The 11690-nt window shown below is 47.7% G+C and overlaps 1 protein-coding gene across 1 annotated transcript in view; it reads left to right on the top strand.

Annotated features, from left to right (window-relative positions):
• Fat2 (FAT atypical cadherin 2) overlaps positions 1 to 11690 on the top strand; it is a 61960-nt gene continuing 50270 nt past the window's right edge. Inside the window, exons 1-2 of the mRNA XM_036198406.1 lie at positions 1 to 3259; positions 7636 to 7950. Of these exons, the coding sequence (XP_036054299.1) occupies positions 1 to 3259; positions 7636 to 7950 (3574 nt within the window). The remainder of the gene's footprint in view (positions 3260 to 7635; positions 7951 to 11690) is intronic.

Raw genomic sequence — 11690 nt, 5'->3', positions numbered from 1 at the left:
ATGACTCTTGTCCTGCTGGGTCTAACCATTCTGATGCTCCACCATGTGGCCTGTGAGAAGGCCCTAGAAGAAGCAATTCCTCCCTTGGCTTGGCGCTTCACACATTCCCTGTACAATGCCACCATCTATGAAAACTCTGCTCCCAAGACCTATGTGGAGAGTCCGGTGAAGATGGGCATGTACCTGGCGGATCCCCAGTGGGTGGTGAAGTACCGGATCATCTCTGGAGATGTGGCTGGAGTGTTTAAGACTGAGGAGTACGTGGTGGGCAATTTCTGCTTTCTCAGAATAAGGACCAAGAGCAGCAACACAGCACTTCTCAATAGAGAGGTGCGAGACAGCTACACACTCATAGTGCAAGCCTCAGACAAGAGCCTGGAGTTTGAAGCAATGACCCACGTGGTGGTCCACATCCTGGACCAGAACGACCTGAAGCCTCTCTTCTCCCCACCTTCCTACAGAGTCACCATCTCTGAGGACATGCCCCTCAAGACCCCCATCTGCAAAGTGACTGCCACGGATGCCGATCTGGGCCAGAACTCTGAGTTCTATTATGCCTTTAATGCCAGGTCAGAGGTGTTTGCCATCCATCCCACCAGTGGGGTGGTCACTGTGGCCGGGAAGCTGAATGTCACTTGGCGAGGGAAGTATGAGCTCCAGGTGCTGGCTGTGGATCGCATGAGAAAAATCTCAGAGGGCAATGGGTTTGGCAACTTGGCTGCATTGGTAATTCATGTGGAGTCTGTGCACAGGAAGCCCCCAGCTATCACCTCCGTGGTCTTGACTCCACCAGATGATGATGAAGGTGCCATCTATGCCACTGTCATGGTGGATGCAAATGGCTCTGGAGCTGAAGTAGAGTCCCTGGAGGTGGTTGGTGGTGATCCTGGAAAGTACTTCAAAGCTCTCAAGTCCTATGCCCAAGACAACAAGTTCAACTTGGTGGCAGTCAGGGACATTAACTGGGCAGAGCACCTTCATGGCTTCAACCTCAGCTTCCAGGCCCATAGTAGGAGCAGACCTCCTGCCCACTCCCCCATTAGGGCTTTCCATTTCCCACCCTCTAGGCTGACCAACCTCAGATTCGAGAAGGCTGTTTACAGAGTGAAGCTCAGTGAATTCTCCCCTCCTGGAAGTCGTGTGGCATTGGTAAAGGTCACCACTGCCCCCCCTGCTTTGCGATATGCTCTGAAATCATCCTCTGGGAACACAGTATTCAAGCTCAATGCTCGCACAGGCCTGATCACCACCATGAAACTTGTGGACTTCCACGACGGAAGCCAGTACCAGCTCCATGTGAAAACCTCCCTGGGTCCGGCCACCGCCACTGTGATCATTGACATTGTGGACTGTAACAACCATGCCCCAGTCTTCAACAGGTCTTCCTATGAAGGTACGTTGGATGAGAACATCCCTCCTGGTACCAGTGTTTTGACTGTGACAGCCATAGACCAGGACGATGGGGACAATGGACGTGTCACCTATTCCATTGTTGACCCCAAAGCTGTCCCATTCTCTATTGACCCTTACCTGGGGGTCATCTCCACCACCAAACCCATGGACTATGAACTCATGAAAAGAATATATACCTTCCGGGTCCGGGCATCAGACTGGGGGTCCCCTTTTCGCCAGGAGAAGGAGGTGTCTGTTTCTCTGAGGCTCAAGAATCTGAACGACAACCAGCCCATGTTTGAGGAAGTCAACTGCACTGTGTCCCTTCGTCAAGATGCGCCAGTCGGGAAGTCGATAATGGCTGTGTCCGCCATAGACATGGATGAACTTCAGAACCTACGATATGAAATTGTGTCTGGCAACGAACAGGACTACTTCCATCTCAACCATTTCTCGGGGGTGATATCTCTCAAACGCTCTTTTATGAATCTCACAGCTGTTCGACCCACCATCTATTCTCTGAAGATGACAGCCTCTGACGGCAAGAACTATGCCTCCCCCACAACTCTGAAAGTCACTGTGGTGAAGGACCCTCACTCTGAGGTCCCTGTACAATGCGATAAAACAGGAGTGCTGACCCATATCACAAAGACCATCCTCCAGTCTGCTGGGCTTCAGGGCCAAGAGTCGGGTGAAGAGGAATTCACCTCCCTCAGCAACTATCAGATCAACCACCACACCCCCCAGTTCGAGGACCACTTCCCCCAGTCCATTGACATTCTGGAGCAGGTTCCCATCAACACCCCCTTGGCCCGCCTGGCAGCCACTGACCCAGATGCTGGCTTTCATGGTCGTCTGGTCTATGTGATTGCAGATGGCAATGAGGAAGGTTGTTTTGACATTGAGCTGGAGACAGGGCTGCTCACAGTGGCAGCAGCCTTGGACTATGAGACCACCAGCTTCTACGTCCTCAATGTGACTGTGTACGACCTGGGCACTCCCCAGAAGTCCTCCTGGAAGCTGTTGACGGTGACTGTGAAGGACTGGAATGATAACCCACCCAGGTTTCCTCCGGGTGGGTACCAGCTCACCATTTCTGAGGACACAGAAGTTGGAACCACAATTGCAGAGCTGAAGACAAAAGACGCCGACTCAGAGGACAACAGGAGGGTCCGCTACACCCTGCTAACCCCCACAGAGAAGTTCTCTCTCCACCCACTCACTGGGGAGCTGGTTGTCACAGGACACCTTGACCGGGAATCCGAGCCTCAGTACATACTCAAGGTTGAGGCCAGGGACCAGCCCATGAAGGGCCACCAGCTCTTCTCTGTCACTGACTTGATAGTCACATTAGAGGATATCAATGATAACCCTCCCCAGTGCATCACAGAGCACAGAAGCCTGAAGGTGCCAGAGGACCTGCCTCTTGGGACAGTTTTGACATTCCTAGATGCCTCTGACCCTGACCTGGGCAGTGCAGGTGAAGTGAGATATATCCTGGTGGATGATATCCATGGAACCTTCCGGGTGGAGCCGATGACTGGAGCTTTGAGTCTGGAAAGAGAGTTGGACTTTGAGAGAAGAACTGGTTACAACCTGAGCCTTTGGGCCAGTGACAGCGGGAGGCCTCTAGCCCGCAGGACCCTTTGCCACATAGAAGTGTTAGTCCTGGATGTAAATGAGAATCTCCATGCTCCTCGCTTTTCATCCTTTGTATACCAGGGCCAGGTGCAGGAGAACAGCCCTGCAGGGACCCAGGTGATGGTAGTCACAGCCCGGGATGATGACAGTGGATTGGATGGAGAGCTCCAGTATTTCCTACGGGCTGGCACTGGCCTGGAAGCCTTCAGCATCAACCAAGACACAGGTACTGGGGTGAGGTACATGGGGTGCTGGGGCCTGGAAAACAGTGGGCTGAAGGGAGACACAGGAACAACAAATATTTTAAATTTGTCTTTATGAGGATTTTCACTGCAGATTTTTTATATAGGTTCACACAAATATGCACATGTATGTGTAAAATACATATTATATGCATGTAATAAACATACACATTCCATTTTATGAAAGTTATACATGATGGTTATATATTTTTCTTTTTTTTTTTTTTTTTACAATTTTTTGAGACTATAATTTAATTATATTTCTCCCTTTCATTTCCTTCCTCCAAACTTTCCCATATACTCTTCTTTGCTCTTCTTCAAACTCATGACTTTTTTTTAAACTAATTGTTATTGCATGCATATATGTATGTGTACATACATGTATATTTCTAAATATAACCTATTCACTCCATATAATGCTACCCATATGTATGTGTATATGTTTTCAGGGCTGACCATTTGGCACTGGACAACCAATTAGTCTGCTCTTCCCTAGGGAAGACCACCTCTTCCATTCCCAGCCTTCTTTAGTTGCCTATAGTTCCGTGTGTAGAGACCTCATGGCTTTCTCTCCATCATTTGGCATGTATGTTCATTGGTGTCCTTGTTCAGCTCACATTTAGGTGGTCACATTGGTGAGACACTGGGTGTATACTTCTAACTTCTAGTATACTACTAACTCAGTCTCACTGCAAACTCCTTGACCTCTGACTCTTATAATCTTTCTCCCAATCTCCAACAAAGTTCCCTGAGCTTTAGGTGCAGGAGTGTCTTGTAGATGTATCCAGTGGGATTGGGCTGCACAACTCTGTGTTTTGTTTGGTTGTGGTTTTCTGTCGCAAAGAGAAGCTTTCTCGGTGAGGGAAGAAGGCTATACATATCTGGGGATGACAGGACAAATGCATAGATTGTTGTAGGGGATTATGTTGGATTAGTAAATTAGTGGTTGTCAATTCTCCTCCAGTGTCCATGGCTTCACTAGCAGTGAGTAGTCAGCTTGGTTTCCAGTACCAAGCACTGTCTCCCTATTGTTGAGCAGGTCTTAAGCCCCATTAGAGAGCTGCTGGTTACCACCAAGGTATGCTTGTCACTACTAGGGTTATTGTGCCATGATGTTTGCTGCTGTGGTTCAGAGGAATTGTAGCTGGTTAGGACTTGGTTGCCTCCCTCCTTTGGAAGCTTGCATGGTGCCTTCTGGTACTATGAAAGCTAGTTGTGAGGGAGGAGGCTTTCAAGTCAGTTCTAGCTCAGGGGGTCTCTGGGCCCTGTTTCGGAAGTGCGTGGTGTCTTCAGTAATAGGGACTCACCTTCCACCTCCAGGAAGTAACCAAGGGCAACAGCAATAGAGTGTGTGTTTTGAGAGTCTCTGGGACAGTCCTGGCCAACAACTTAAGAGAAGGCTTCTCATGTCTGGTGTTGGAGTTTTTGTTTAGATGGTCTTGGCTTTTAGAGGGAGCACTGTCAGCCCAGATGACAAAGGGTCATTAAAACTTTACATGAATATACATATGGTTATTTTGTTTGTTTTTGGTACATAGTTAAGGGTGTGATTCCTTGTGGCTTTCCAGACGTCTTTACTCATTATTTTATCCGCTTCCCTCTTTCTTCTGAATTAATCCCCCTCCTCCCTCGCTAAAAGCCCCTCTTTTCCATTTCCCCAGATCCCTTGCACCCTGCTATTCTCCTTTGCCATTCTCCCACCTTCTTCTATATTTACACCCCACCACCACCCCCAAGAAGCCTCCCTTTCCCGTTTCCCGGATCAGACCATGTATACACTACTATTCCCCACTCTATTGCTCCCCAAGCCCTGTACTCTGGCAATGATCTGGGTTCGCTCTCCCAGTTTCTGTGGTTACGACAGGCTATGAAGATTTGGAGCTAGGAGCCTCCAATAAGAGAAAATGTGTGACATTTGTCTTCCTGGGTCTCTGTTACGTCACTCAATATGGTCTTTTCTAGTTTCATCCATTTACTTGCAAAGTTCATTATTTCCTTTTCCTTTAAAGTTGAATAGTTTTCCATAGTGCATACGCACCACATTTTCATTATCCACTCATCAGTTGTAGGACATTTAGGCTGTTTCTATTTCCTAGCTATTGTGAACAGAGCAGCAATAAACACAGCTGAGCAGGCATCTGTGGGATAGGATGTGGTGTCCTTTGGGAATATGCCAGGAGTCATATACCTGAGGCAGAGAGTAGATTTATTGTAGCCTTTTGAGAATTCTCCGTACTGATTTCCATAGAGGCTGCACCAGTCTGAGTCCGACCAACAGTGAATGAGGGCTCCCTTTCCCCACATGCCTTCAACGTTTGTCATCAATGGTCCCGGTGAGCTTTGCCATTCTTGCTGGTGTAAGATCAAAACTCAAAGCTGTTTCAGTTTGCAGCCTTCATTGCTAGGGATGATGACTATTTCCTGAGCATTTCTTAGTCATTCTCTCCCATCCTGTGGGCCTCCTCTTCACCCGGCTGACTGTTTCTTTAGCTGTGCAAAAGCTTTGTAGTTTTTTTCAAGTCCCACTTGTCAGTTCTTGGCCTTAGTTCTTGGGAAATGGAGTCCTATTCGGGAAGCCCTTTCCTACACCTGCATCCTGTAGGTACTGCCCCTGTTTTCTTCTAGCAGTTTCAGTGTTTCCGGTTTCAAATTTAGGTCTTTGGAGTTAGTTTTTATGCAAGCTAATAGATATGGGTGTAGTTTCATTCTTTTGTGTGTGGACCCCCCCTAGTTTTCCCAGCACTGTTTGTTGAAGATGATTTCTTTTCTCTAGCATATGTTTTTGGCATTTTTGTCCAATATTCAGTAGCTGAAGTTATGCGTATTTGTGTTTGAGTCTTTGATGTTGTTTCTTTGGTCTACATGTCTGTTTTTGTGCCAATACCATACTGTTTTACTACTATGGTTCTGTAACATATCTAAAGGTCTGGAATTGTAGTTTGTTTCCAGAGTGAAAGGCAGGGTAGTATGGTGGGAAGAGTTTCCCATTTAGTAGACTCTAGACCCAGCTCTCTCAATCTCTCTTTCTTTTTCCTCCTCCTTTTCCTCTTCCTCCCCTCAACCTTCTCCTCCTTCTCTCTCCAGGGTTTTTCTGTGTAGCCCTGGCTTGCCTGGAACTCTCTATGTAGACTAGGCTGGCCTCAATCTCACAAAGATTTACCTACTTCTGCTTTCTAAGTATTGAGATATTAAAGGTGTACATGATGCTCAGCCCAGTGCTTCCTCTTACTTGCTATATAATCTTGACCAAATTTATGCTTCCTATCTGGGCCTCAGTTTCCTCACTTGTTACCTCCGGCCTGCTCTGCTCTGATTGTGAGTCTAGACTCTGCCCCCTTGTGTAGACCCTGTCAGCTGAGAGTGATCTGTGAGAACTTAAGGTACAGGCTTCTTGTGCCCACTGTTAGAGCCTCGTGTTCTAGAACAGAGCTGGCCCTTACAGGCAGTTTGTCGAGTGAATAAACTAAGCACCTAAAACCACGAAGTGATGAAGTAGAGAACAGACATATATTCCTCAAACCTCTAACCTTTAATGTGAGGGTCCACCAGGATTGAAGGACTGTCAGGATCAGGTGAAGGCCAACTGTAGGACATCCTACTTACAGACTGTGAGGTGACCAGCTGGAACTTGGGTTGAAGGTGTTGGGGACAGCTGACAAACTTCCACTGTCTTCTGGAAACCTTGTATATGTCTGCATGTCAGAAGCAAGGGCCTGTTTTAGCAAAGGCTGGGAGGTTCTACTGTATGGACATCAATTGCCCCTGTGTTTAACTCAGCATCTCCCACCTCATACTGACAGCCCTATTCTCTTTCCCTGGGTTGTCTGTCAACATCCTTTTCACAGTACCAATAAGTGGATGTTGGGTAGGGTGATTTTTCTTTTTATTCAGTGTGTGTGTGTGTGTGTGTGTGTGTGTGTGTGTGTGTGTGTGTGTGTATGTATATCTGAATACATGTTCCTGTATATGTGCATTGTATATACATGTGTGAATGTGCCCATAGACATGTGAGCAGGCACATAGAGGCCAGAGGTTGATGTGAGGTTTCATCCTCTGTTGATCTCCACTTAATTGTTTGAGACAGTCTGATACAGAGCCTGAAGGCTCACTGATTCAGCTAGATTGGCAGACAACAAGACCCACAGACTCCTCTGTCTCTCCCATCCCTCCTCCCAGCGCTGGGGTGATGGGCACACTCTGCTATACCCAGCTTTTCTGTGGGTGCTGGAGATTTGAACCCAGGTCCTCATACTTGTACAGCAGGCACTTCAATGAGCCCTCTCCCCAGCCCTGGGTAGGGTGGTTTCTAAAGCCTCTCTGAGATCTGAGTATATTTGGTTTGGTCACTTGCTGTCCCCAGGAATGCTTGAGACTCTGGCACCTCTGGACCGAGAATTCATGCCCTACTACTGGTTGACGGTACAGGCTGTGGACAGAGGCTCCGTTCCCCTCTCTGCTGTCACTGAAGTCTACATTGAGGTTATGGACATCAATGACAACATACCCTGCATGTCTCGACCAGTGTTCTACCCCTCTGTCCAGGAAGATGCCCCCTTGGGTACTTCCGTGCTTCAGCTGGAGGCCTGGGACCCAGACTCCAGCTCTCAAGGGAAGCTGACCTTTAACCTCACCAGCGGGAACCACATGGGGTACTTCGTCATTCATCCATTCACAGGTGAGGCCTGGCAAGCTGGATGGACAGGGACATATAAATCTACAAGGTGGTTCTTGGAGTGTCCCTGGGGCATCATCTGCATCACCTGCAGACAGGTCAGAAATTCCAATTCTCAGGCCCCTCCCTAGACCTGCTAAATCCATATTCTGAGGGCAGACTCTGGAAATGTATGTTTTAGCAGCTCAAGCATAGCTTTCTTATGAGTGTTAAAGTTGATATACTTTTCGACCGTTCCTATATAGACAAGAAAACAAGAACATTGAAATCTTTCTTGCCTTGGGATCCAACAGGTGACCCAGAGGTCAAGCAAAGATTAGTTTAGGTCTTCGAATGCTCTCAAACTGACTCTTCTTCCCCCAAGTCAGTCATGGCCAGAGCCATCATTAGCTGCTCTACTTTCTTTCTGTTGCTGTAGTAAAAAACATTCAGATCAGAAGCAACTTAGAGGAGGAAAGGGCTTATTCAAGAAATGTATTCTATTGGCTTATACTTCCAGGTCATAGTCTATCACTGAGGGAAGTCAGGGTAGGCACTCAAGGCAGGAACCATGGAGGAATGCTGCCTGCCTCTCTGGCTTGCTCACAGGCTTCTGCTTAGCTAGCTTTCTTATGCAGACCAGGACCATCTGCCTAGGGAATGGTGCCACCCATAGTGAGCTAGACCTTCCTGCACCAATTAACTGTCAAGCCAACCCTCCACAAACATGCACACAGGCCAATCTGATTTAGGCAACTCCTCCACTGAGGCTTTTCTTTCGCATGACCTCAGGCTGTATCAAGTCAACAGCTCAAACTGACTAGGCAGCCCTTATTGCAGACTGGTCTCAGATGTGCCCATGAAGCAATAACAATTGTGATGCCACCCATACCCCATCGGCCTTCTCACAGGCCAAGGATGAGAGACAGTTCAGAGGAAACCAGGGGTCATCCCGTGGCAGCAGTGAGCCAGGGAGAGCCCTCCAAAGATATTTGGTTTGACTCACACAAACTTTAAGCACACATTTTCCAAGTTATAGTCCACACTGGCAATTCCACAGAACATTCCAGATCTCTGGATGCTCTTCAAAAGGAGCATGCTCTGACCACATTCTCCTCCACATTCCCAGAGGGCCACAGTATACCAGAGGCTGACCCAGATCACACATTCATTCTTTGGTCCCCAGAGCCCCTCCCCAATCCCTGTGGTCTTAGTCCCAGCCTGCTTCCTCCAGCTATGTGGACTACCACCCTTGTTCTACAGGATTTGAGAGCTGCTACAGGCCTACTGTAGGGAAGACTGACATTTCCACGTGACCCCATCTTTCTGACCCCACAATGTGCTCTTGCCCCAGAAGGACAGACTATAGAGGGTAAAGGGGGGTTACTGATAGGTTTTCCCAGGATCCCTGAGGCAAACAGTAGGCAGGGAATGCCAAGAGTCTTTGACACTGAAGACTGGAGAGAGTACCTTGGGTTAACTTTTGACCTCAGGCTGTAGCTACATCCTCTTCTCTCTGAGTTGAGGGAGCTTTTCTTCTGGAAAACACGCCTAAGCAAGTTCACCTCTCAGGCTCACCCCATGTCCCCAGTGTCCTGCCCCTACACTGCTACTCCTCACTCCTCTTTTCAGAAGAGCAAGGAGATCCCTCACCTAAGGCGTGAACTCCACAGCTTCTCCCAAACCCTCTTCTACTTACTGTCAAGAGCCCTCTGGCAGCGGGCCTGGCAAGATGCCCTTGCGGGCAGAGGCACCCCCAGCTTCCCTGCAGCCAGGCAGAAGAAATCGTGACTAGCGTGATGAGCGTGAAGCCCCACTTTTAACATAATTATATCCGCCATCAGCCCCCAGCCCACCTTCTTCACGTGAGTCATCATATCATCCATGTCTTCACCACAGAAGCCTGGAAGGTTTCTCGGTGTCCTTGAGATGAAGTCAGGGTCCCCTGTGCCCCACAAGCTGGTGCCTAAACTGGCGCCGCTGACCTCTCTGGCTTCACCTTACCCTCTCACGGGACCTCTTGTGGCTCCAGCCACATGGTTATCAACATAAAAACCACAGTTCTCATCCTAAACGGAATAAGAGATGGTTTCTTCTGGAGCCATTATGAGTGACCACAGCTGGAGAACACAGATTTAGGTTACACCAATCAAATTCCACATTCCAATGTGGATGCAGTTTCACTTGTTTGTTTGTTTGTTTGTTTTGTTTTTTTTTAAATAGTTTTACAGAACAAAGAAAGCCATAAACCTAGGCAACTATAAAATATATTGGGTACACCAGAGAGGCAGATATATTGAGATGGGAAAACTTTTTTATAAACCCAAGATGCTGTCTGACAACATTCTTAGCTCTTGGATTGGTGGGAGCTAGTGTTCTGCTAAGTTAATAGCTTCTAAGAGGTTTTTCTTTATTATCACAAGGTGTTATAGTTCAGATACAGAGTGAGGCAAGGAAGGCTAAAACCTGTCCAAGATCAAGTAATTCATCTCTGAACCTACAAAATTCTAGTTTCTCCACAGGACTGAAATTCCAATTGGTCCATCAGTCTCCACAGACACAGACTCCTTCCAGGAGATTTTGTTGTTGTTCTTCACACCCAGACACTGTTTCTTCAGGAATTTTCTTTCATAGCTGCTTCGGACTATAGAGGCTCTTAACATGGAGTTTGGTACATGCTACTGTCCCAATCAGGAGTCACTACCCCCTCTCTCACTGTATAGTTCTGGTTGGCCTGGAACTTGCTGTGTAGATCAGGCTGGCCTTGGATTTGAGAGATCTGCCTGCTCTGCCTCCTGAGTGCTGGGATTAAAAGCTTGGCTGCATATCAGTCTTCTCCTTTCTTTTTTTATCTGTGTGGCCTCTAGTCTCCCACAGAGCCCAGCCAGCTATATTTCCTACTATTGTAACACAATTGCTGGTACTGCTAATGTACCACACCGCCCACTGTACTCATTCAAGTGATTGTTCTCCTAACTCCCCATGTCCACTGGACTTCCACAGGCCCCTAAAAAAGGAAAGCTGACTGCTTTCCCCTGCCTTAGTGTCTTCAGTACCTGGCAGTACCATAGAGTACAGTAGAAGCTCAGTAAGTAATTGTTAAATGGATGGATGAGTTCTTGTTTGTGATCCATGCACTTACCCAGCAAATGCTTGAAGAGGTTACCCCCATGAGGCCTTAAAGCAATGTGTTTGTAGAGAGATAGAAAGAGAAATCTGATCTTGTTCTAGACCTTGGGAAAAGTCAGCCCATCGGGAACATGAATATTTAGGGAGCACAAAAAAGTAAAGTATATACAGGTAGATAGGTCCTGGGGCTGCTCATGGGAAGGAAAACTCTGCTGGGTATAGCCAAGCTATAGAGGCCTAATGAAGGTGCGGGGCGGGGGGTGGGATAAGTAGCAGTCTAAGAGGGCACAGGACAGGGAGGGTGGCCTGAGAACCTCCAGGTGGGAGAAGATGAAGATCTCATTGTGGATAGGGGTCATGGTCTGGAGACAGCCCATTCCCACCGTGTATACCTGGTGAGGTCTTGGAAAAGTTTCTGGCCTGCTGTCTTAGACCATTGGACATTGCTATAACTGAGTGCCACAGGCTGGGTACTTGATAAGGAACATAGGTTTATTTAGCTTGTGGTTCTGGAGGCTGAGAAGTCCAAGAGCATGGTGCTGGCATCTTTCGGGGGCATCTTGCTGTGTGACATCCTAGTAGAGGGCATCATCTGGCAAACAGAGTAGGTTAGGTCAAGTCTGTCCTCTTTCTAG

The sequence above is a fragment of the Onychomys torridus genome, chromosome 8, assembly GCF_903995425.1.
Source record: "Onychomys torridus chromosome 8, mOncTor1.1, whole genome shotgun sequence".
Classification (NCBI taxonomy): domain Eukaryota; kingdom Metazoa; phylum Chordata; class Mammalia; order Rodentia; family Cricetidae; genus Onychomys; species Onychomys torridus.
This window is presented reverse-complemented; position numbering and strand designations above follow the sequence as displayed.